At 50.5% G+C, this 25,509-nt stretch overlaps 2 protein-coding genes across 6 annotated transcripts in view; one reads left to right on the top strand and one right to left on the bottom strand.

Moving 5' to 3' along the window:
- PACC1 (proton activated chloride channel 1) overlaps positions 1 to 8,719 on the bottom strand; it is a 31,545-nt gene extending 22,826 nt beyond the window's left edge. For 3 of the 5 annotated variants that reach the window (XM_068168744.1, XM_068168746.1, XM_068168749.1), the window contains exons 1-3: positions 8,579 to 8,719; positions 3,014 to 3,110; positions 757 to 966 (exon numbers count right to left, since the gene is read on the bottom strand). In XM_068168744.1, coding sequence (XP_068024845.1) covers positions 757 to 966; positions 3,014 to 3,110; positions 8,579 to 8,614 — 343 coding nt within the window. In that variant the 5' untranslated portion in view covers positions 8,615 to 8,719. Of the gene's footprint in view, positions 1 to 756; positions 967 to 3,013; positions 3,165 to 8,578 lie in introns of all 5 variants that reach the window. The other 2 variants (XM_068168748.1, XM_068168745.1) reach the window with 2 other exon arrangements.
- A 3,943-nt stretch (positions 8,720 to 12,662) lies between these two features.
- On the top strand, positions 12,663 to 23,626 carry NENF (neudesin neurotrophic factor). Its single transcript, XM_068168769.1, has 4 exons — positions 12,663 to 12,847; positions 15,517 to 15,577; positions 17,294 to 17,397; positions 18,380 to 23,626. The coding sequence occupies exons 1-4, from the start codon at positions 12,695 to 12,697 to the stop codon at positions 18,554 to 18,556; spliced, it is 495 nt and encodes a 164-aa protein (XP_068024870.1). The 5' UTR covers positions 12,663 to 12,694; the 3' UTR covers positions 18,557 to 23,626.
- The last annotated feature ends 1,883 nt before the right edge of the window (positions 23,627 to 25,509 follow it).

Here is a 25,509-nt window from a genome sequence, read left to right as displayed (position 1 = left end):
CTGGAGAAGAGGAGGCTCAGGGGAGACCTAATTGTTGTCTACAACTACCTGAAGGGTGGTTGTGGCCTGGAGGGGGTTGGTTTCTTCTCCCAGGAAAACAGCACAAGAACAAGAGGACACAGTCTCAAGCTGTGCCAGGGGAAGTTTAGGCTCAAGGTGAGGATTAAGTTCTTCACCGAGAGTCGTTCGCCATTGGAATGTGCTGCCCAGGGCGGTGGTGGAGTCCCCATCCCTGGAGGTGTTCAGGAGGGGATTGGACGTGGCACTTGGTGCCATGGTTTAGTCATGAGGTCTGTGGTGACAGGTTGGACTTGATGATCTTTGAGGTCTCTTCCAACCTTGGTGATACTGTGAACACCACCTCACTCTCCCGTGTGGGCTGAGGTAATGCTGTACATTCTGTGTGGTGCCCTGTTCAAATGATACTGTTTGGGGAACATTTCCATATGGAACTATCTTCCTTTCCTACAAGAGAACTCATTCCAGATTCTGAAAACACTTCTTGATTATCAACAGTGGCATAAACTTACACAGCTACTGTCATTCATATCACTGGCATGAAAGCTCCCCAAACCCCTCACACAATATTAACAATTCTGTGCAAAGTCAACACAACAGAGATTAAAAGAAAGAGGAAGTGAAAGATCTGGGTCACAGCATGTTATTCACCTGAGCCCCCAAGAATCAACACAAACTTTAAACCTGAAGACCAACGTGAACCACAACTGAACCCACTTTGCTTGTGACCACTCTTACCGGGTGCATCATACAAGGACACTTCCTTGTAAGAGACAGACATCACTGGGTGGTTGAGCTTCTCCCTGAAGTCACTGATGGTTTGGTAGACAAGGAACACAGCTACAGCCATGAGCAGCAGATAAATAAACAGGAGAATTACTGAAAAAACATTCTTTAGGCAAGTCTTGCTGAAACGCAAAGAAGGGGCAGTGGTCCCCAGCTCACTCTCTGGAACCAAACAGAACATGGATTAGGACTTTAAAATGCAGGTATTTGGGCTGAACTTAGGTATTCATTTAATGAGCAATCACTTGAGAGGAAAGCCAAATCAAGCTCAGTCTGAGACTTAAAACCCCACAACTATTGCTGCTTTTGGTGATCAGCCTGCTGCTTTCTTGTCAAGCATGAGGTCTAATCATCCAAAGGCTGTGCCCCCGGTTCACTTGTTGAACTTGGCACTCTGCTTAAGGGCACAGCAGGCAGGAAACAAGGTTTATTTTCAAGGAGGACAACTCAGAAACTAAGTTCAAAGTTCACAGGAAAAAAAGTTTGCTGACAGTCAGTCTTTCCTCCAGGAAAAAAACAACTCCTCTCCCCCCCCTGCCTACTCCCACTCAGCATACTCAGCAGCAGAGAGATTTCATATTCTAATGTTCTAAACCAGCTATTTGCATTGCACCTCCACCCTGGAAGCAGCCACAGGGCCTCCCTCTCATTTTGGGCCTCCAGTTTGCAAGTCATTGTGCATAATATGCAAACTTTCACACACACAAAGCAAAGATTCTTCCAACTACAGACAGAAAAAGACCAACACAATTCTCTCTTAGCCTTCTTGTCTTCACAGCTTATTCTCTGATGGTTTTTTTTCCACTAGCTCGTGCACAGCCACACTCCTGGCAGCTGCCAAGCTTTTTGGGCAACACTTTAAGGAAAAAGTTCATGTCCTGAGGCAGGTGAGTTACAGGTCATGTTTTGATTGTGAGCAACACATAGCTGAACACACAAAAGGGGCATTAAAATCCAGCACAGGAGAGGAGATAAGTGGGCACTTTCACAATGACTTCACTGTATAGTGTAACCTAATGAGTCAGACCTTCCCAGGCCATGCCACACTCTGCCCTTCAACCCTAATAGTGTGGTGTGGTGTTTGTTCCCTGCCACAGCAAACACTAGCCTATTAGTAAATCCCATTGAATACAACCTCTTGCAAAAGTCCGTGGTCACACACATGCCCCCAGGTTATGCACCAGGAGATGGCAGCCAAGGAAATTAGGACATAAAATTGCACTGCTGAAACTGAGTTGCTGGAAGGTGTCCAGAGAAGGGCAACAGAACTGGGGAGGGGTCTGGAGCACAGCCCTGTGAGGAGAGGCTGAGGGAGCTGGGGTTGCTTAGCCTGGAGAAGAGGAGGCTCAGGGGAGACCTTCTTGCTCTCTACAACTCCCTGAAGGGAGGATGTAGCCAGGTGGGGGTTGGTCTCTTCTCCAGGCAAGCAGCACCAGAACAAGAGGACACAGTCTCAAGCTGCACCAGGGGAGGTTCAGGCTGAATGTTAGGAAGAAATTCTTCCCAGAAAGAGAGATTGGCCATTGGAATGTGCTGCCCAGGGAGGTGGTGGAATCACCATCACTGGAGGTGTTTAAGAAGAGCCTGGATGAGGCACTTGGTGCCATGGTTTAGTTGATCAGATGGTGTTGGGTGATAGGTTGGACCTGATGATCTCTGAGGTCTTTTCCAACCTGGTTAATTCCATTCTATTCTATTCAAGTATGGTTTGAACAGCTGTAGAGCATTTAGTACTCATTTCAGGTTGGATCACCTTAATACCTACACCTGAGCTTCAATAAGGCCAGCTAACATTGCCCTGCACCCTCCAAAAGCAGGTCTGAACTAACTACAACCTGTTCAAAAGCACACCTGTTCAATACTGCATCTTGCTCATGTACATCTGACACAAGCTTTGCTTGCAACCCACTGCCATCACACACACTGGAACTCAGGGAAGACACAACATAATGGAAGATGACAGACCTCAGAACCAGATCTGTTTCATTGTCATTGATTGATCAGGGTTCATGACAAAGAAATGTTCTTATCTCAATTCATGGAAACAGCTCCTTGGCTTTCCAACAGCACTTATGCCCCAAGATAAGTAACTCAGTGTTTTGTTTGCTCTCAGAATTGCAGTTAAAAAGGCTAGAAACAACCTAACCCACACACAGAAGCATCTCATCAGGTACTTAACACTGGTAATTTCTGGGTCAATAGTTCTCACCTGGTAAAGTAACAGAGCTGGCATCTTCATGAACTTCCATCTCTCCTCCTCTCTGGTCTGTGGGGTTTTCAGATACTCGCTCCACATCTTCACTCAGCTGTGTAGTTAAAACAGTGGTTCAATGTCCAAATATGCTTTCAACTTGCAATTGCTGGAATGGTACAAATAAAAGAGGCTCCAACTAACCAAACATACAAAAACATGCCCCCCAGTCCAAGAGCAACCAACACCTCTTCCACTTGTTCACAGGACAAGAGCCACACTTAATGCAGACCCACATCTAAAAGACTGACTTGCACGCTGCAAAATGAGAAAGAGGGCACATCAAGTTTAACCCACTTCTATCCTGCTGCTGCAACAACAGCATCACCTTTTATTTCAAGATCAAAGTAATTGTTTCCCTGGCAGCTCCAGCTCACTTTAAACCCCCAATTAGGAGAATGCCCTCAGAAATGAGCAGGAACTTAGTTCCTTCACTCAAGAATGTATGCTTTGGGCACAAACAAACCATGGCACACAGCATCAAACCGAGCATTAGCCCTTCCTAATAAAGAGGTGCACAAAGAGGGAGTTGCATTTTCAGAGGCATTAGGGCAAGTAAGCCAAATGCAGCCTCAGACACATAGGTAGGTGGGTCACTAGAAGACAACAATCAAACACCTGTACATTTCTGGTACTTATTTGAGCTCACTGTACAGGTTAGTCTTGCACTGTTTCTAAAAGAAGCAACAGAGACCAGATGTTTTCTTCGTTTTCTGGACAGAGCTCTGGGCCTAAGCTGCCAAAACACTTTGGTCAAAGTCAGAAGCTTGTCAGAGTGGCTGAGAGCAGCCAGGCAGAGAGGGACCTGGGGGTACTGGTCGATAGTAGGCTGAACATGAGCCTGCAGTGTGCCCAGGCAGCCAGGAAGGCCAATGGCATCCTGGCCTGCATCAGGAACAGTGTGGCCAGCAGGAGCAGGGAGGTCATTCTGCCCCTGTACTCTGCACTGGTTAGGCCACACCTTGAGTCCTGTGTCCAGTTCTGGGCCCCTCAGTTTAGGAAGGAGGTTGACTTGCTGGAAGGTGTCCAGAGAAGGGCAACAAAGATGGTGAGGGGTTTGGAACACAGCCCTGTGAGGAGAGAGTGAGGGAGCTGGGGTTGCTTAGCCTCGAGAGGAGGAGACTCAGGGGTGACCTTATTACTCTCTACAGCTACCTGAAGGGAGGTTGTAGACAGGAAGAGGTTGGTCTCTTCTCCCAGGCAGCCAGTACCAGAACAAGAGGACACAGTCTCAGGCCGTGCCAGGGGAGGTTTAGGTTGGATGTTAGGAAGAAGTTCTACACAGAGAGAGTGATTGCCCATTGGAATGGGCTGCCTGGGGAGGTGGTGGAGTCACCATCACTGGAGGTGTTCAGGAGGAGACTTGATGGGGTGCTTGGTGCCATGGGTTAGTTGTTTAGGTGGACTGGATTGGTTGATGGGTTGGACTCTATGATCTTGAAGGTCTCTTCCAACCTAGTTTATTCTATGTATGTATGTAAGCCTCATGAAGACTGTAAAGCATTAGCCTTACACACACATATATATACACACACACACACAAGCATCTCCTATGTGTTTTCCAAATGTCTGGTGTGGTGGCATACAAATCACAGTAAGGCAAACTGGAACATAAGTTTGTAGCACATCACATGTTGCACAGTAACTGTCCAAGCTGAACACAGCACCACCTACCTAACCAGGTAAGGGAGATCAGCTTTAAACCAGAATAAACCAAACCAGGTCACCCCTGAGTCTCCTCTTCTCCAGGCTAAGCAGCCCCAGCTCCCTCAGTCTTTCCTCATAGAGCTTGTGTTCCAAACCCCTCACCAACTTTGTTGCCCTTCTCTGGACACCTTCCAGCAAGTCAACCTCCTTCCTAAACTGAGGGGCCCAGAACTGGACACAGGACTCAAGGTGTGGCCTAACCAGTGCAGTGTACAGGGGCACAACGATCTCCCTGCTCCTGCTGGCCACACTGTTCCTGATGCAGGCCAGGATGCCTTTGGCCCTTCTGGCCGCCTGGGCACATTGCAGGCTCATGTTCAGCCTACCATCAACCAGCACCCCCAGGTCCCTCTCTGCCTGGCTGCTCTCAGCCACTCTGACCCCAGCCTGTAGCACTGCATGGGGTTGCTGTGGCCAATGTGCAGAACCTGGCACTTGGATGTGTTCAATCTCCTGCCCTTGGACTCTGCCCATCTGTCCAGCCTGTCCAGGTCCCTCTGCAGAGCCTCTCTACCCTCCAGCAGATCAACTCCTGCCCCCAGCTTGGTGTCATCAGCAAATTTACTGATGATGGACTCAATGCCCTCATCCAGATCATCAATAAAGATGTTAAAGAGCACAGGGCTCAGCACTGATCCTTGGGGCACACCACTAGTGATTGGTTCTTGTTCAAGCAGAACAGGAGCACAGTTCATGCAGCAGCCATACTGGATGCTATTGAACTTTACAGCCCCAGCTTACTCAACAGTAATGTGCATGTATCCATGAGGAAGTGCTTTTATTTCACTCAACCTTAATTCAGTATTGAAATAATGATTATACCACTAATAGATCATCATTTGCACTAATTAGGAAAGAGTCCACTCATTTTACACCTTCAAAGTCTGACATAAAGTCTCCATCACTTCCTCCTGTGTTTCTGTATTCCATTCCACCATGCAAAGCAAGTTAAAGGCAGTCACCCAGTTGTTTTCCAACGCTTTCCACATAAATAAAGCATGATTTTCCATGGTGTGAAGCATGGAACAAACAGATGACTAACAGGAAAAACTCAGCTGACGTGCAGGAGGCTTACCAGGGCACAACTGAAGGTATGAAGATAACAGAAACACACCAGTTCTATTAGTTTACCTGACCCAACATAAGCTATACTAACACAGGAAGAGAAGTTCTTCATAGAAAGAGAGATTGGCCATTGGAATGTGCTGCCCAGGGAGTCACCATCACTGGAGGTGTTTCAGAAGAGCCTGGATGAGGCACTTGGTGCCATGGTTTAGTTGATCAGATGGTGTTGGGTGAGAGGTTGGACTCGATGATCTCTGAGGTCTTTTCCAACCTGGTTAATTCTATTCTATTCTAGTCATTCACTGAAAGTCTTATAGATGTTAAGCTAAATCATCTAAGAAGACAGTTTAAATCATACCCATGCAAATCCCTTATTCTAGAGCTGATCCAAAAGATGTCATGGAAGTTACAAAATCACTGAAGTTTCTTAGCTGATTCTCACCCTCCCTCTGGTTCAACCACGGTTCCCCAAGTACAGGCACCACACTGACTGAGGTCATGTAGAGAATAAGCAAGTTCTGCTCCTGACAGCAAGGAGATCCCAACACAATTTTAAACAAAGACACAGTATACAACATCTTTTATCCTCTCAAGAGGACCTACAGTGACTCTTCAACACATAGAAGAGAAGAAAAACCTAAGAAAATGTAACCTTTCACCACTCCTCAGAAACAAAACAAAGCCTTAATATGCAGCTACTTTTCCTTATCCCTGCTAACAAGGCAGAGCTTCATAAGCTTTCCACACATAAAATCAGTGAAGGACGTGGTAGTCAAAAGCAGGAGAGCCGATATTGCCTCAGGTGCAGTAAGCAGGTTGAGCTGATGCGTTAAGACCCCCTAAACCCAACTAATTTTACTGCAGATCCTGAACTCCTGACATGAGAGGTGAAGCTAGAGAAACCCACTAAAGCTAGCAAGAGCTGTTCATGGCTCAGCCTCCACATCCTGAGTGTACAGCACACTGCCTTGACAAAGCACAGCAGCACAGACCTACAAACCTAACAACCCACAGCCATACTGAGCCACAGCCTCCTAAGGACTGGGAAATCAGCTCAGCATTACTGCACAGCAGACAGTTACAGTTTCTTCGAGCTTGACAGAATCCCCAAATCAAGGCAAATGGCAACAGTGAATCTGACATATGCCAGCAGTGTTCACCCTCATAGGCCAGCTCTTCCTACATCTTATTGCTTATAAAGAGTGAACAATGGTGCTAGCAGGGAAGGAACACGAACTTGCTGGGCAGTTAAGCTTGCAATACAATGCAGAGATCAGAGAGGTGAGGAGAGGTTCGGAGAGGAGAGGATACCAAGAGCAGGAAGGGCACAAAACAGGCATTTTCTCAGCATCCTCTGGGCTCAGCACATACAGCTGAGTGAGAAACAACTGTAGGAGCATGCCTGCGATCCAGCTGCACACAGAAAAGCACTGGACAAAAAGAAACTCATGAAAGGAAACTCCAGATATCTAAGCATCCATGCTAGGGGCAGGAGCATCACAGACTGCCCCAGGTGCCAGAGAAGGGAAGGGAACACAGCTGCTGCACTTCACACCATCTAGACTTACAACACAGAGTTTGGGACAATCCCAGACATAGAGAGTAGTGTCAGCAGTGTGTGCTATACAAGGTGGAAACATGGCACGCACAGCCCAGTCCATACTTCAGGCATCAATGAAACTTCATTAACTCTCTCAAGTACTTCCCCTACATACAAGCTCTCACGTGAATTAATTTCATCTTGGTAATCACAGGATAAAATCTTCCTACTGGATAAAACACTCTTAAATACAAGAAGTTGTCCATACAGACCTTTTGCTGGGCCACTGATTTATCACCTTCCAACGCCTTCTAGCCCAGCACACACACACAAAACCCCAAAAACAGAAGTTGAAACTAAACAGACAGCACTACACTAAATTAGAAAGTATCAAAACAGAGCCTGAACTACCCATCACATGCAAAGGAAGGCAAATATCTGCGTTCCTTTCGCCTGCAAGATACAAAAGTGCCCGACTGCAAGGCTATACTGTTGCTGAACTTGGCACAAATAGCTTGTGGAGAGATAGGAACGGGCGAAGAATTCCGGTTGCTCGAGCCTGTACATTGATATGCAAACTAGGCGCTCTTGGCAGAATGATAAGGCGGCCTTCAGTTCCATACCCGAGAGCTCTGGTACTAGAGTCCCTTCTCACGCCCGACAGACCATCTCCTTGTTAGGAAAGGCACAGTTACAGAGCTCGCCCGCCAGCTGTACCCAGCTCATACACTTCATCTGCTGCAGATTATCTCACCCACGCTGGAAGGTAAATCCTGAAATTAAGTGCACCCAAAACACCCATTTCTGTCTGGTGAGAGGATGCAATCTGACATGACAGTAAGGAGGGGCTTGGGACAGCACCAGGCAGGTGAAGGCACACGGCCACATGGTCAGACCCACTCGGTTTGGCTGCGTTTCAACAGCTGCAGAGGGACCAAGGGGGCAAGTCACGGTACGGAGGGCTCCGCGCTGCAGCCCACCTGCTTCGCCAGGGCTCCCTGCCCCCGGCAGCGACTCGCCCACCCCTGCCGAGCCGCAGAGCCAGGGTCCGGAGCTCAACCCAGCTCAAGGCGACAGCGTTGAGCATAAACGCTTAGCACATCCCGCGTCCGGCACCGCCGCTCGGGGGACTGTTCCGGCCCCTCCCGGCGAGCTGGGGCCCGCCACTCACTAGCCCTGCCCCAGCCTCCCCCATCCCTCCCTGCCTGTACCTCTTGGTAGGATGCGGACACCTCTGGTCTTAGCATAGCATCTGCAGCGGGGAGCGGCCGCAGCGGGGGCCGGGAAACAGCCCAGCCGCGCCGCAGAGCACAGCGACACAGAGCCCCAGCCCAGCCTCCCTGCCCGAGCAGGGACACGCAGGCGCCGGGACCCCCAACCCGCCCGCGGGAGCTCCCCGCCCCCGCGCCGCGTCTCGCCATAGCAGCGCGGGGGCTGCTGGGAGCCGTAGTCCGGCGGCAGCCGGTTGCGTGGGGCAGAAGGCAGCTGGCAACGAGCAGCGGCTGAGCTCCGAGCTCACCTCACTGCCAGACAACGAGGAAGCTTATGGCGAGCTGGCTGTCACTGGCAGCCGCCCCGGCAGTAACCACCGTCGTTTTCCACGTCCAAGCTGCAGGGCACGAAGCTTGGACGCGCACGATGTACTAGAACTCACAACGCCATGGAGGGTCTTGTTTCAGCATCCAGAGCCCGCTCAGTAATTCTCCCGAGCTCTCCTGCTCTCGGCCAGTGCAGCACGGTTGGTCGTTGCACGCGTAAGGGGTTTTTTTTGGTACGGAACGTTCTTCTCTGCTGTGGACACGGGAATGCACCGTGTAGCGACGGGGACTTGAGTCTTTTCTACCCCGCGCACTCCACCACACAAACTCCCTTAAGCAAGGCTGAACTAGATTGGAAAAGCAATTCAAAACAATTTTGCCAGCTCTCCCACTAGCACAATGCTACTGGTGACAAAGAGCTGTATTGTTTGTTGCCCAAGGCTGCCAGCAGGACACCAAAACAACAGGTGCCCTTGGCAAGCAGACAGCATTGCTGCAGGGCTCCTATGCTAGAGCCGCCCACGCTGTGCCGGCAGCCGCGGTACTGGGGCACTCCGAGAAGATAAAAGCGAAAACCACGTAAGAGCTGACTCATGACTCATCCATCCACACCTATTTCTCTTTCCCAGCGTGGAAGTAATCGTTAACGTTTCATCATCAAGAAAAAGCATGCACAGCATTTCTTGCATTGAGACACAATGCTCCAGTGAGGTCCCTGCCTAAGACCAATTGCTGATAGGTTTATAACCAAGGTTTTAAGTCCTTTGGCAACATTCCTAACATACAGCTTCTCCTTACATAAAGAAAGCATTTTACTTCTTGTTATGCCGTTTCCCTGATGTCAGCGTTTCAAAGGCGAGCTCTAACCCTCAAAGAGGTGAGGCTTCAGACAGATGTTGGCTAGTATTCAGCACTTCCAGCCCTCCCGTGGGGAGACTATAGGTAAATCTGTAAGGTGATTGAACCAAACTGACAAATTAGACTTCTGCATGTTTCCAAGTGACACAGGTCTCTGCCATGTGAGGCATTTGCAGGCAGAGAGACCAGGCAAATGCCAGAGCCTTTACTCGCACGTAGTGGGAGCATTCAGAAGCTATTTTGTCCAGAGGCTTAGTAAAGGTCTCTTTTCTGCTTGACATTTCACTTGTGGCTTCTGTAGTCAGCAAATGGATGTGATGGATGGTTAGGATAGGAAGCCTAGCTATTGTTTAGGCAGTGTAGGCAAACTTCACTGCTTAAGGAGAAGCATAGAATAGACCTCCAAAGGTCATCTAGCCTGACCTCCCCTCAGTCAGCAGGGACATCCTCAACTAGACCAGGCTGCCCAGGGCCTTGTTTAGCCTTACTTTGAATATCTCCAGGGAAGGAGCCTCAACCACCTCCCTGGGCAACATGTTCTACCACCCTCATAGTAAAGTACTTGTTCCTAATATCCAATCTAAATCTGCCCTTCTCTAGTTTGAAGCCATTGCCCTGTCACTGCAGGCCTCTGTAAACAGTCACTCTACATCCTTCCTGTAGGCCCCCTTCAGGTACTGAAGGGCTGCTATTAGGTGTCCCCAGAGCCTCCTCTTCTCCAGGCCCAACAACCCCAACTCCCTCTGCCTATCCACTTCTTAAAGGCACAGCCTCAAACGGTCACAGTACATAGCAGAGATACTCTAACGCTCTGATCATTTTCATGGCACTCCTCTGGACCCTCTCCATCAGGTCCATGTCCTTCCTATATTGAGGGCTCCAGACCTGTACACAGTACTTCTGGTGAGGTCTCACCAGAGCAAAGTGGCAGAATCACCTCTCTGGCTCTGCTGGCAAGGCATTTTTTGATGCAGCCCAGGATGTGATTTGCCTTCTGGGCTGCAAGCGCACACTGCCTGCTCATGTCCAGCTTCTCATCCATCAGCACCCCTAAATCCTTTTCCACAGGGCTGTTTTCTTACACCTCATCCCCCAGTCTGTATTGACAGCAAGGACTGTTCCGCCCCAGCAACAACCTTGTTAGTGCCTAACAGGACAAATACTTGAGCTTGCTGTGCCAGATAGCAACCTGCAGTGAGCAGTCAGATCCCAAATGGTCACAGAAACACAGCCTCCCCACAATCGGCCTCAGGCAGGCTTAGCCCAGTCCATCACATGGGGATGTGGTCCACTGGTTGTCACCCTCACACTGTGGTGACATGCCCTCATTCCTCTGTTTCTGGCCTTGTGCTGGCATTTTGCTACTTTCCTCCATAAGAAAAATATGGAGATGTTGTTTTGGACTAGCTAATTCAGCCCCTTTAGTCACCATCACTGGAGGTGTTTAGGAAGAGACTGGATGGGGAGCTTGGAGCCATGGTTTAGTTGATTAGATGGTGTTGGATGATAGGTTGGACTTGGTGATCTCAAAGGTCTTTTCCAACCTGGTTAATTCAATTTCTCCCCTCCCCTCCCCTCCCCTCGAGGATCATCGAGTCCAACCTATCAACACAGACCCCATGACTAGACCATGGCACCAAGTGCCACGTCCAATCTCCTCTTGAATGCCTCCAGGGACGATGACTCCACCACCTCCCTGGGCAACCCGTTCCAATGCCGAATGACTCGCTCGGTGAAGAACTTCCTCCTCACTTCGAGTCTAAACCTCCCCTGGCACAGCTTGAGACTGTGTCCTCTTGTTCTGGTGCTGGTTGCCTGGGAGAAGAGACCAACCCCTTCCTGGCCACAACCACCTTTCAGGTAGTTGTAGAGGGCAATGAGGTCTCCCTTGAGCCTCCTCTTCTCCAGGCTAAACAACCTCAGCTCCCTCAGCCTCTCCTCACAGGGCTGTGCCCAAGGCCTCTCCCCAGCCTCATTGCCCTTCTCTGGACACCTTCAAGTGTTTCGATGTCCTTCTTAAACTGAGGGGCCCAGAACTGGACACAGCACTCAAGGTGTGGCCTAACCAGTGCAGAGTACAGGGGCACAATGACTTCCCTGCTCCTGCTGGCTACACTATTCCTAATGCAGGCCAGGATGCCGTTGGCCTTCTTGGCCACCTGGGCACACTGCTGGCTCATGTTCAGGCAGCTGTCAATCAGCACCCCCAGGTCCCTCTCTGTTTGGCAGCTCTCTGCCACTCTGACCCCAGCCTGTAGCTCTGCATGGGGTTACTGTGGCCAAAGTGCAGCACCTGGCACTTGGACTTGTTGAATGTCATCCTGTTGGACTCTGCCCATCTGTCCAGTCGGTCGAGGTCCCTCTGCAGAGCCTTTCCACTCTCTAACTGACCAACATCTGCTCCTAACTTGGTGTCACCTGCAAACTTGCTGATGACTGACTCGATCCCCTCATCCAGATCATCAATGAAGATGTTAAAGAGCACAGGGCCCAGCACTGCTCCCTGGGGCACACCACTGGTGCCTGACTGCCAGCTGGCTGTGGCACCATTCACCACCACTCTCTGGGCTCAGCCTCCAGCCAGTTCCTAACCCAGCTCAGAGTGCTGCTGTCCAAGCCATGCGCTGACAGCTTAGCCAGCAGTTTTCTGTGGGGTGAAGTGTCAAAGGCCTTGCTGAAGTCCAGCTGCTTCCCCGAGCCGCTCGGACACTCTGGGAGCAGCGCCGCGGATTGTTCCAGCTCAGTTTAGTGCGTGTGGGCCCCAGCTTTAGCTCTTCCCATGTAGCCAAAGCCCCGGGGCGCCAGGGCTGGAACCCGCGTCCCCCCCGCCGCCAGCCCGAGGCGGCCGCGGAGCCCGGGGCTGGCTGGGGCGGGGGCTGGGGGCGGGGCCGGGCTCCGTCCCGTCCCGTCCCCCGTCCCGTCATCCGCGGCATGGCGGGCGGCTGGGCTCGGCTGCTGCTGCTGGCAGCCCTCCTGGCCGTCCCGCTGGCCGCGACCGAGCGGGAGCCCCGCCTCAGGCCGCCGGCCGAGGCCCCCGTGCGGCTCTTCACCGAGCCCGAGCTCGCCAGATACGATGGGCAGAAGGTAGGAGCGGACGGGGAGGAGGGCGAAGGAGGGCGGAGCAGCCCCCGCGGCGGGGCCTCAGCCCCCCCCCCCCCCCCCCCAGCCTCTCAGCCCCCCCCCCCCCCCCCCAGCCTCTCAGCCCCCCCCCCCCCCCCCCAGCCTCTCAGCCCCCCCTAGCCTCTCAGCCCCCCCCCCCAGCCTCTCAGCCCCCCCCCCAGCCTCTCAGTCCCCCCCGCAGCCTCTCAGTCCCCCCCGCAGCCTCTCAGCCCCCCCCCAGCCTCTCAGAGCCCCCCCAGCCTCTCAGCCCCTCCCCAGCCTCTCAGCCCCCCCCCCGCCTCTCAGCCCCCCCAGCCTCTCAGCCCCCCCCCAGCCTCTCAGCCCCCCCCCCAGCCTCTCAGCCCCCCCAGCCTCTCAGCCTCCCCCCCAGCCTCTCAACCCCCCCCAGCCTCTCAGTCCCCCCCCAGCCTCTCAGCCTCCCCCCAGCCTCTCAGCCCCCCCCCAGCCTCTCAGCCCCCTCCCCAGCCTCTCAGCCCCCCCCGCCTCTCAGCCCCCCCAGTCTCTCAGCCCCCCCAGCCCCTCAGCCCCCCCCAGCCTCTCAGCCCCCCCAGCCTCTCAGCCCCCCCAGTCTCTCAGCCCCTCCCCCGCCTCTCAGCCCCCCCCGCCTCTCAGCCCCCCCAGCCTCTCAGCCCCCCCAGCCTCTCAGCCCCCCCAGCCCCTCAGCCCCCCCCATCCTCTCAGCCCCCCCAGTCTCTCAGCCCCCCCCAGCCCCTCAGCCCCCCCCAGCCTCTCAGCCCCCCCCAGCCTCTCAGCCCCCCCAGTCTCTCAGCCTCCCCCCAGCCTCTCAGCCCCCCCCCCAGCCTCTCAGCCCCCCCCAGCCTCTCAGCCCCCCCCCCAGCCTCTCAGCCCCCTCCCCAGCCTCTCAGCCCCCCCCCAGCCTCTCAGCCCCCCCCCCAGCCTCTCAGCCCCCCCCCCAGCCTCTCAGCCCCCCCAGCCTCTCAGCCCCCCCCAGCCTCTCAGCCCCCCCAGTCTCTCAGCCCCCCCAGCCCCTCAGCCCCCCCCCAGCCTCTCAGCCCCCCCCCAGCCTCTCAGCCCCCCCAGTCTCTCAGCCCCCCCAGCCCCTCAGCCCCCCCCAGCCCCTCAGCCCCCCCCAGCCTCTCAGCCCCCCCAGCCTCTCAGCCTCTCAGCCCCCCCCCCAGCCTCTCAGCCCCCCCCCCAGCCTCTCAGCCCCCCCCCCAGCCTCTCAGCCCCTCAGCCCCCCCCAGCCTCTCAGCCCCCCCCCAGCCTCTCTGGCCGGGCCGAGCCTGATGGCGGCGTGGAGCCGAGAGCAGGGCCGGGGTGGGGAGCGCCGCCCCAGCCTAGCCGCCCTCCCTACAACCGCTTTCAAAGCTGGCGTTCCTCCTGCTCCTCTGCTCCGTCCCCCACGGTCGTTACGGGGCAGCCTGCTCTTTAGGCGCCCCTGAGAGGTCTGTCGGCCTTTGTGCGTTGCTAGCCGACACTTGTCCTGCTGGCAGCTGCTGAGCCTGGCCGCTGAGGCTGCTTACAATTCGCTGGCACCTTCCTCGTTCGGTTGTTCCCTGCTTGACCACGTACTCATGCCAGTGAATTTCACACTGCCATAAACCACAGCCAGCCAAAGGAATTTTCTCCCAATAATTGATGGAAAAAAAACCCAACACCCGATTTAGATTTATTTAATTAGTTATTTGCTTGAACAAGATTATGGAAATAGCTTAGCAATTTCAACTTGAAGAGCTTTTAGCTTTCTATAAAGGAGAAATACCATCAGAGATTCACATTCACGTTTTTATAGCCCTGGGTTGATAGATGCCTGCTTTCTCCTTGGAAAAGCTTGGCTGCCCTTCTCAGGGTCCTCTCTAGATACTTTAGAAACTAACCAGCATCTGACTAGAAAATATATCTTACACATAACAGGCAAAGGCCCTGTCCTGCTAAGTAAAACAGATGCCAGCAAATCAGGTTTGTGTGTGTTTATGTAGCTTGTGTGCTCTCTTAATCCAATAAAGGATGCTGATGGCCATAAAGCTTTTGATCTTGAGCAATATCCATCTGCATTAGGAATAGATGCAAGCTGATCACCTTCAAGCATGCAAGTGTGCAGACACAGTGGCTTGCAAGAGGGCCAAGTCTACAAAGATTGTGATGTTTAGATTATAAAAACTTAAATCCTATTAAAAAAAACCCCACAAAAATCTCAGCTTAAAGCACAGACAAGAAATTCCACAAGAGGTAAAATATATGCTTAGATATATCAGGTGGTGATAGGAGTAGGGGGAATGGAATGAAGCTGGAGGTGGGGAGATTCAGGCTGGGGGTGAGGAGGAAGTTCTTCCCCATGAGAGTGGTGAAGCCCTGGAATGGGTTGTCCAGGGAGGTGATTGAGGCCCTGTCCCTGGAGGTGTTTAAGCCCAGGCTCCTGAGGCTCTGGCCAGCCTGATGTAGTGTGGGGTGTCCCTGCCCATGGCAGGGGGGGTTGGAACTAGATGATCCTTGTGGTCCCTTCCAACCCTGGCTGATACTATGATACTATGATACACACAAGCAAAAGCAAACACAACAGAGAATTTGATTCTCTCCTTTGTGCCCTGGGTGCTCATGGGCTCCATAGTGAGAGCTAATTGCCTTTTGCCTGCACTGAAACGTTGAGGATACACTGATGGCTTCCTTTCCAGGAAGGACAGCCCATTTACCTGGCAGTGAAGGGAGTTGTATTTGATGTCACTTCTGGAAAAGGTGAGTTTGCTTCTTCCTTTGTTACCTGCTTTGTTTTCATGGTGCTGTTCAGTCATTTGTTTCTAGACACTTCCCATGTATTACAAACCTGCAGAAAATTGCAATGAAGACAATATATCTGTTTCTCCTTTTTGAAAACCTCCATTTTCCTCCTCTGGTGTCTCACCCACAAAGATTTTGTCTGGAACTTCTGCTGGTTTGATATCACAGTACACACAGACAAAGAAGACAGGGTAGTAGTCCAGTTAGCTGGGGAGCTGATGAGTGAAATGCTGAAGGTACCAGGCGAGACCCAAGTCCACCCTGATGCAGGGCCAGGCCATGCAGAAGTCAGTGCTACAGCAGTTTATTGCACTGAGCTGCCGGGATTAAAGCTTAACTTGGATGTACCTGTACTGTACATCAGCATTGCTGCAGCTTCATCTTGTCCTTTTGAGCTGTCATTGGCATGGTCAAAACTCTTGGGCTGTGATTTTGAAAGGAGGGCAGGGAGCTAAGTAAATTTTGGTTTTCCCCTTTAGAATTCTTCTTATTCCATGAAGCTTGTTTCATCATTGACACCCAAACCATTTATTGCTGTATTTGCAGGCTGGGTGAGCTTCAGATCCTTGCCACTGCAAATCTGGAGTCTATGATTATAGAATCATAGAATCAACAAGGTTGGAAAAGACCTCAAAGATCATCAAGTCCAACCTGTCACCCAACACCTCGTGACTACTAGACCATGGCACCAAATGCCACGGCCAATCCCCTCTTGAACACCTCCAGGGATGGGGACTCCACCACCTCCCTGGGCAGCACATTCCAAAGGCTAACAACTCTCTCAGTGAAGAACTTTCTCCTCACCTCCAGCCTAAACCTCCCCTGGCACAGCTGCTAACTGTGTCCTCTTGTTCTGGTGCTGCTTGCCTGGGAGAAGAGACCAACCCCTTCCTGGCTGCAACCACCCTTCATGTAGTTGTAGACAGCAATAAGGTCTCCCCTGAGCCTCCTCTTCTCCAGGCTAAACAATCCCAATCTTCCCATATGATTATAAAAGCACAGCTCCCTAAATGATAGGTAGAATTTAAGGCTGCAGTTTAGGAGTTCAGCAGTTGTGTTGTATAACCCCACCCTCTGCTTACTGGTTTTGCTTTGTTTTGAGTTTGTTTTTAAGGACTGGGATCTATTCTGAAAAAGCAGTGAATCAAAAGTCAGGTTTGGTAAGAGTAGTCTTAGACTTGAGTTGTTGCTTTTAGGTCACTGGCAAGTGTAGCAGGCTGGTGAAGAGTAAAGGCTGGACATACCCTGTACATTGTCAAGAGGTTGTAGACAGGCAGAGGTTGGTCTCTTCTCCCAGGCAACCAGCACCAGAACAAGAGGACACAGTCTCAGGCTGCACCAGGGGAGGTTTAGGCTGGATGTTAGCAGGAAGTTCTACACAGAGAGAGTGATTGCCCATTGGAATGTGCTGCCTGGGGAGGTGGTGGAGTCACCATTACTGGAGGTGTTCAGGAGGAGACTTGATAGGGTGCTTGGTGCCATGGGTTAGTTGATTAGGTGGTGTTGGATGATAGGTTGGACACGATGATCTTGAATGTCTCTTCCAACCTGGTCTGGTCTATTCTATTCTATTCTGTTCTGTTCTGTTCTGTTCTATTCTATTCTATTCTATTCCGTTCCGTTCCATTCCATTCCATATCATCACTGGATTTATTTTTTTTCTTAATGTGACAGAATTTTATGGAAAAGGAGCCCCATACAATGCTTTGGTTGGAAAGGACTCAACAAGGGGAGTTGCAAAGATGTCCCTGGATCCAGCAGATCTCACTCATGACATAGTAAGAAGATGGACTGTTAGTTTAATTCTGCTTTGCAACGTTTTATTCTTTTGCAAGATGATGGCTGATAATATTCAATTGCTTGTACTGATTTGATTCACCTATTTTAAACCACAGTGCATTAATAGTCTTTTAATACATGAAATGGATACATATTTACTGCCCATAAAAGGTGCAGTGCTCACAGCCTTGAAGAGAAAAAGTTTCATCTGTGGAATCAGTACAATTCACAGTATCGCAGTATCACCAAGGTTGGAAGAGACCTCAAAAGATTATCAAGTCCAACCTGTCACCACAGACCTCATGACTAGACCATGGCACCAAGTGCCACGTCCAGTCCCCTCTTGAACACCTCCAGGGATGGGGACTCCACCACCTCCCTGGGCAGCACATTCCAATGGCGAACGACTCTCTCAGTGAAGAACTTTCTCCTCACCTCCAGCCTGGAAGCACATAAAGGCAAAATTACTTGCTGTCTGAAAAGATGCTTCCAAAGACAGTAAATAACTTATTTTGGTGTGTGTATCCTGTGTGCTGGCAGTGAGTGCTGACTCTGGCAGTGAATGGTGACTCTGGCAGTGAGTGCTGACTCTGGCAGTGAGTGCTGACTCTGGCAGTGAATGGTGACTCTGGCAGTGAGTGCTGACTGGCAGTGAGTGCTGACTCTGGCAGTGAGTGCTGACTGGCAGTGAGTGCTGACTCTGGCAGTGAATGGTGACTCTGGCAGTGGGTTGTTGCTTGCTTGAGGTGTGATTGATTTATGCAGGGAGAATGAAGGATGATTGATGGTTTGTTTTAATCTATGACTTTGTCAGGGCTGAGTTTGAATGGAAAGGGTATACTGTCCATTTTGTTGCTCATGTTCTGCAGTGTGAACTTGAAAGCTACCTCCAGGGTCTGTGGCAATTTAAGAAAAAACAGAAATGCATGTCTGTATTTTTAGTTCTTTGACACAGAACTTTAATTTCCAAATTTCATTTAGACAGGACTCACAGAAGAGGAATTGAAGTCCCTGGATGATACCTTCAATAATGTCTACAAGGCCAAGTATCCAATTGTTGGCTATACATCACGACGAATTCTGAATGAGGATGGCAGCCCCAATCTGGACTTCAAACCTGAAGATCAGCCACATTTCAACATCAAAGATGAATTCTGAGGACCTTTTTTGTACCTAGAGAGTGCCTGGGGAGAAGCATGACCTTTTCTGGAGTTCATTATAGCAATTAGCTGTCATGAATCAGTTTTCTGTTTAGCAAACATACATGTGTGTGTACACAGGTAGTTTAGAGGAAACAAACAGATCTTGTTAGTGTCACACACCTGGGATGTTTGTTCTGAATGATGGGAATTACTTAATAAGAAAGCTCTTTCTGCCTGGATTTCTCTGTTCACAGTATCACAGTATCACCAAGGTTGGAAGAGACCTCAAAGATCATCGAGTCCAACCTGTCACCACAGACCTCATGACTAGACCATGGCACCAAGTGCCACATCCAATCCCCTCTTGAACACCTCCAGGGATGGTGACTCCACCACCTCCCTGGGCAGCACATTCCAATGACGAATGACTCTCTCAGTGAAGAACTTTCTCCTCACCTCCAGCCTAAACTTCCCCTGGTGCAGCTTGAGACTGTGTCCTCTTGTTCTGGTGCTGGTTGCCTGGGAGAAGAGACCAACCCCCTCCTGGCTACAACCTCTCTTCAGGGAGTTGTAGACAGCAGTAAGGTCTCCCCTGAGCCTCCTCTTCTCCAGGCTAAACAACCCCAGCTCCCTCAGCCTCTCCTCACAGGGCTGTGCTCAAGGCCTCTCCCCAGCCTCGTTGCCCTTCTCTGGACACGTTCAAGTGTCTCAATGTCCTTCTTAAACTGAGGGGCCCAGAACTGGACACAGGACTCAAGGTGTGGCCTAACCAGTGCTGAGCACAGGGCAGAATAACTTCCCTGCTCCTGCTGGTGACACTATTCTTGATGCAGGCCAGGATGCCATTGGCCTTCTTGGCCACCTGGGCACACTGCTGGCTCATGTTTAGGCAGCTGTCAATCAGCACCCCCAGGTCCCTCTCTGGCAACTCTCCAGCCACTCTGCTCGCAGCCTGTAGCACTGTATGGGGTTGTTGTGGCCGAAGCGCAGCACCTGGCACTTGGATTTGTTGCACAAGTGTGTAATGTAAAATTACATTCCTTAGAAGAGATGAGTAAGTTTTTAATAGTTGAAACATGCCTGGTCTTTTTGTGAGGCCCAGATTGTTTCCCACTCCTTGGAAAAGGGTGCCTACCTTATCTCCATGGGCAAACACCAATTCTCTGCTCCAAGTGTGTTGAGTGTAGTGGTTTAGATGGTTTAATCCACCTGCACCCACATAAAGCACAGTGTGGTGAGTTAATGCCCATTCTGAAAACAAAGCAGGGGGGAGGGCTTGGGGGTACTTTGCCCTCCCTGCAGGGCTTTTTCCCCCTGGGAAGCTGAGTCTGTTCCACTCCCCCCTCCCTGCCCAGCTAGGGTATAAAAAGCAGGGCATTGCATCTATTAGCTCCTTTTGGCTCCTGCCTCCCCTGGATGAGAGCTACTGTGGCTGCCTTCCTGCTCCTCTGCCATGCAGTGGGACGTGATCCTTCTCCCTGCTGCCTCCCTGCCTCTTTAGAGAGAGACTGGTTTTGTATTATTCTTTTTTTGTCCTCCTCTCATCCATCCTTGTTCCTTGCCGTTGTCAACCTTTCCTGTTATTGTTATATATATATATATTGTTTAAAGAAAACTCTTTACCTCTCTACTTCCAAGCCAACTCCAAATTATTGCTTGGTGGATTTGCTCCTTCCTTTTTTTCCCTCTCTGTTGGGAGGGAGGAGGGGGGAAGCAGGGGAGAGATTCTCAGCCTTGCCCCCATCTCAGCTCTTAACTCCCAGGTAAGGCTTAAACCACCACACACAGCCAAACTCAGCTGGAGAAGTGAATGAAAAGCTGCCTTTTACAAGCGGTAACGAAATGCAATGGATATGTACAAAAGATACAGGATTTACAATGTTATACCAGAATTCACAGGAAATAACACAGGAAAAAATCCCCCTTGCAGGAGGATCCCAGCTCGGGTTCTCCCCAACCCAGGTGACCTCATTGTGGCCTTCCAGTATCTGAATGGGGCTACAAGAAGGCTGGGGAGGGACTGTTCAGGACCTCAGGCAGTGATAGGAGTAGGGGGAATGGAATGAAGCTGGAGGTGGGGAGATTCAGGCTGGAGGTGAGGAGGAAGTTCTTCCCCAGGAGAGTGGTGAAGCCCTGGAATGGGTTGTCCAGGGAGGTGGTTGAGGCCCTGTCCCTGGAGGTGTTTAAGTCCAGGCTGGCTGAGGCTGTGGCCAGGTTGATGTAGTGTGGGGTGTCCCTGCCCATGGCAGGGGGGTTGGAACTAGATGATCCTTGTGGTCCCTTCCAACCCTGACTGACACTGTGATATTACGAAATTGCACTTGTTAAACTTCTCCCCCCTTCCCTTTCCCCTCCAGTTAATTGGATGAAAGAGCAGAAAGAAAGAGAAAAGGATATTAAGGGAAATTCATTAGCTCAAAGATTTGTTAGAAGAAAAACTGCTATGCTTATCTTACCAGTTCCAGTCCAGGGTCAGCAGCATCCACTCTGGCCAAGAAACAAAAGACTGACTGAAGCTGGAGTGAGTGAGAGAAAATAATGTGAGAGATTATTTGCTATGGTACATCTCACACCTGACCAGTGAAATTCCTTTAGAATTAATCTCTGCTTTCCTTTTTACACCCAAGCATTCAGCTAGAGAATCCTGCAGCTGTCCTTTCCTTAAAGGCACAGCCTAACCTGTCACATTGAGGTAGCACAGGTGCAGACAGGTGTAATAAAGGCTTATCAAAAGCATTGTGGGGGTGTAGTATTTGACAGGTTTGGGAACACTGGGTATAAAACCACTCAGGCTGTTTAAATGCAGTTACTGTGGAATTTCTAGGCGAAGCCTACAGCTGTAAGCCAAGAGAAAGAAATCATTTTCCCCCCCCTAAGAGCTACTGTGACACGTCAGTAAGACTGCTATTATGTTAGCTTTAAATAAATGACACTTTAAGGTCTTTTAAATAGAGTATTAGATCATGAAGATTTCCTTCCAGCTTCCTCCACTCTTTCTCAATGAAAGGGAAGGCTAGCCAGCTGTTTACCACATACTCTTACCACCCACCCAGCACAAGTTCATTGTAGTAGCTTAGTATCCTGTGGATCCTAAAGTTAGCATCATTATATTGGCAATTTCAGCTCTCATTTTCAGTTTGTGAGGCTGTCTTTGTTACCACTCATTCTGCCTTCATCATTACTGGGGCAGTGGAGTGTGCATACACACATTCCTTTGCCTTTTAACCTAATATGAAGCTGCAGATTCTTGATTTGCAGTCATTCAGCAACAAGAGGACTGTAAAATCATGTGTTATATAATTTGCTGCTGACCACTGACTTTCACTCACTGAAGTAGAATGTAAATTGTCATGTATGTGAATTTAACTGCTACTGTGACAGGCTGAATAATAAGGGGAAAAAACTAAGCAGCTGCTCCCAGTTCTATATTGCAAGGCATCCTGGCTTGCATCAGGCAATATTTCTGCAAGCAAGCTGCAAGTCTGCTTGCTGCTGTCCCAAGCACTTATGCCACATACTGTGCAAAGGCAGATTAGATGTTTAAAAGAGCAGTAAATAGTATTGCAGAGGTCCTGGTTTCAATGCTGTGGTTCTGCCAGTGAAGGTGAATCAGTTAGAATCATTTTATGCTGCTTGGGAAAAACCTGGGTTGCAATCTCCTGCTTCTGGGTTTGCCAAGCCAAACTGGTTAGATGACAGAATCAGTCCAGAAGAGATGGGCAAGTGTTGCTTTGTTCATAGAGAAGCTGCCTTGTCTCAGTGTTGGAAGGCACTGGAATTGAACATGAGCTGGCTGAACATGAGCCAGCAGTGTGCCCAGGTGGCCAAGAAGACCAATGGCATCCTGGCCTGGATCAAGAGTAGTGTGGCCAACAGGAGCAGGGAGGTCATTCCGCCCTGTACTCTGCACTGGTTAGGCCACACCTTGAGTCCTGTGTCCAGTTCTGGGCCCCTCAGTTTAGGAAAGATGTTGAGTTGCTGGAAGGTGTCCAGAGAAGGATAACAAGGCTGGGGAGGGGTCTGGAGCACATCTCTGTGAGGAGAGGCTGAGGGAGCTGGGGTTGCTTAGCCTGGAGAAGAAAGGAGACTCAGGAGTGACTTTACTGCTGTCTACAACTCCCTGAAGGGAGGTTGTAGCCAGGTGGGGGGTTGGTCTCTTCTGCCAGGCAACCAGCACCAGAACAAGAGGACACAGTCTCAGGCTGAGCCAGGGGAAGTTTAGGCTGGATGTGAGGAGAAAGTTGTCAGAAAGAGTAATTGGCCACTGGAATGTGCTGCCCAGGGAGGTGGTGGAGTTGCCATCACTGGAGGTGTTTAGGAGGAGACTGAGTGAGGCTCTTGGTGCCATGGTTTGGTTAGTCATGAGATGTTGGGTGGCAGGTTGGACTCGATGATCTTTGTGGTCTTTTCTAGCCTTACTGATTGTATGACACCGGTAAGGTAGGTTTGGCAGAGCAGTAACACTCAGCATGCAGCTGTAACATGCAGCATCTGATAACAGACAGTGCTTCCTATTTTTGCTTCTGTCCAATCTGGTCAATGATAAGAATGCAAACTTGGATCCTTGCCCATCTGGTGGTCTTTCCATAACACCTTCTCTTTGGTCTTTTTTCTTCCTGTTCAATGGAAGCTGAGAGTCTTGATTTGCTTGTTTACCAAACTCAGATGTAGATCCTCTGGGCTTGGGTTACCTGTTGACAAGAAATGCAAAATGACAAATGGAGATTAACCTTCTGTGGAAAACAAAGCTTGTGCACCTGGATGAACTGCAGAGCCACAGGAAGCACTCTGGAATAAACACTTCCCCTTACTGTTTCCCCTAGGTTATTTGTAACTGCTGCCCTCAGAAATGCTGCACTGTTAATTAATGCTCAGATTGCTGTGTTCTGCAGTGCTGCTTGCCATGAGCCTTCACCCTTCTGCTGTGAGACATGAGCCTTCTGAGAGCTGAAAAGTTTAGCAAAACCTGGGTGCTAGCCAGCTGGGGGATAAGCCTTTCAAGAAAGAGCATCAAAATGTGATGTCATCTTCCCTGAACTTTGAGAAACCTCTCTGGAAAAGCAAAATAAATTCCTGTCCCAATGTCTATGTTTTGTCTCTCAGATTTTGTTGGAAGTTTTTTTCACGTTGTGCAAAGGCAGCAGACAGGCAGGAGTTGATCTGCTGGAGGGGAGAGAGGCTCTGCAGAGGGACCTCGACAGGCTGGGCAGATGGGCAGAGTCCAAGGGCAGGAGATTGAACACATCCAAGTGCCAGGTGCTGCACATTGGCCACAGCAACCCCAGGCAGAGCTACAGGCTGGGGTCAGAGTGGCTGAGAGCAGCCAGGCAGAGAGGGACCTGGGGGTACTGGTTGATGGTAGGCTGAACATGAGCCTGCAGTGTGCCCAGGCAGCCAAGAAGGTCAATGGCATCCTGCCCTGCATCAGGAACAGTGTGGCCAGCAGGAGCAGGGAGGTCATTCTGCCCCTGTACACTGCACTGGTTAGGCCACACCTTGAGTCCTGTGTCCAGTTCTGGGCCCCTCAGTTTAGGAAGGAGGTTGACTTGCTGGAAGGTGTCCAGAGAAGGACAACAAAGCTGGGGAGGGGTTTGGAACACAGCCCTGTGAGGAGGGGCTGAGGGAGCTGGGGCTGCTTAGCCTGGAGGAGACTCAGGGGTGACCATCTTGCTCTGTACAACTACCTGAAGGGAGGTTGTAGACAGGCAGAGGTTGGTCTCTTCTCCCAGGCAGCCAGTACCAGAACAAGAGGACACAGTCTTAGGCTGCACCAGGGGAGGTTTAGATTGGGTGTTAGGAAGAAGTTCTACCCAGAGAGAGTGATTGCCCATTGGAATGTGCTGCCCGGGGAGGTGGTGGAGTCCCCATCACTGGAGGTTTTCAGGAGGAGACTTGTTGGGGTGCTTGGTGCCATGGGTTAGTTGTTTAGGTGGTGTTGGACTGGTTGATGGGTTGGATATGATGATCTTGGAGATCTCTTCCAACCTGGTCTATTCTATTCTATTCTATTCTATTCTATTCTATTCTATTCTATTCTATTCTATTCTATTCTATTCTATTCTATTCTATTCTAAAACAGGGACCTGGATCTAACCCTTGCACTGTGAAAATCTGAGTCCCCTTCTTGGCATATCTTGGGCTTTAGAGATATATATATAGTAGGCTGGTTACAAAGAGTCAAACACCTGAACTAAATCCAAACAGGCTTGAAAGCAGAGCTGAATTGAAAGCCCTGCACCTTTCTCTTTTAGACAACAGAATCTTTGAATGAAAAAAAACCCACCCTTACAGGTTGCATTTGTTTCAGTCAGTCTGGGCAGATAGATGACAACTGATGTGAAAACTTCCCTGTGCTGAATTCTCTGTTCCTTTGCAGTTGTGTTTGATAAGCAGAGCTTAGTTACCAAGCAATTAATTGCCTGGAGGAGAACTTTATAGATTAAACTGATAAGTGGTTCAAAATAACTGTGGCAGGGTTTGGAGCACAGCCCTGTGAGGAGAGGCTGAGGGAGCTGGGGTTGCTTACCCTGGAGAAGAGGAGACTCAGGGCAGACCTTCTTGCTCTCTACAACTACCTGAAGGGAGGTTGTAGCCAGGTGGGGGTTGGTCTCTTCTCCCAGGCAATCAGCACCAGAACAAGAGGACACAGTCTCAAGCTGCACCAGGGGAAGTTTAGGCTGGAGGTGAGGAGAAGGCTCTTCATAGAAAGAGAGATTGGCCATTGGAATGTGCTGCCAGGGAGGTGGTGGAGTCACCATCCCTGGAGGTGTTTAGGAATAGACTGGATGGGGGCTGTTAGTGCCATGATTTAGTTGATGAGATGGTGTTGGGTGATAGGTTGGACTTGATGATCTCAAAGGTCTTTTCCAACCTGGTTAATTCCTCTCCTCTCCTCTCCTCTCCTCTCCTCTCCTCTCCTCTCCTCTCCTCTCCTCTCCTCTCCTCTCCTCTCCTCTCCTCTCCTCTCCT

This window comes from Melanerpes formicivorus, unplaced genomic scaffold, assembly GCF_026170545.1.
Source record: "Melanerpes formicivorus ecotype bairdi unplaced genomic scaffold, bMelFor1.0.p_v2 SCAF_157, whole genome shotgun sequence".
Classification (NCBI taxonomy): Eukaryota; Metazoa; Chordata; class Aves; order Piciformes; family Picidae; genus Melanerpes; species Melanerpes formicivorus.
The sequence above is the reverse complement of the archived record's forward strand: the minus strand, read 5'-3'. Positions and strand labels throughout refer to the sequence as shown.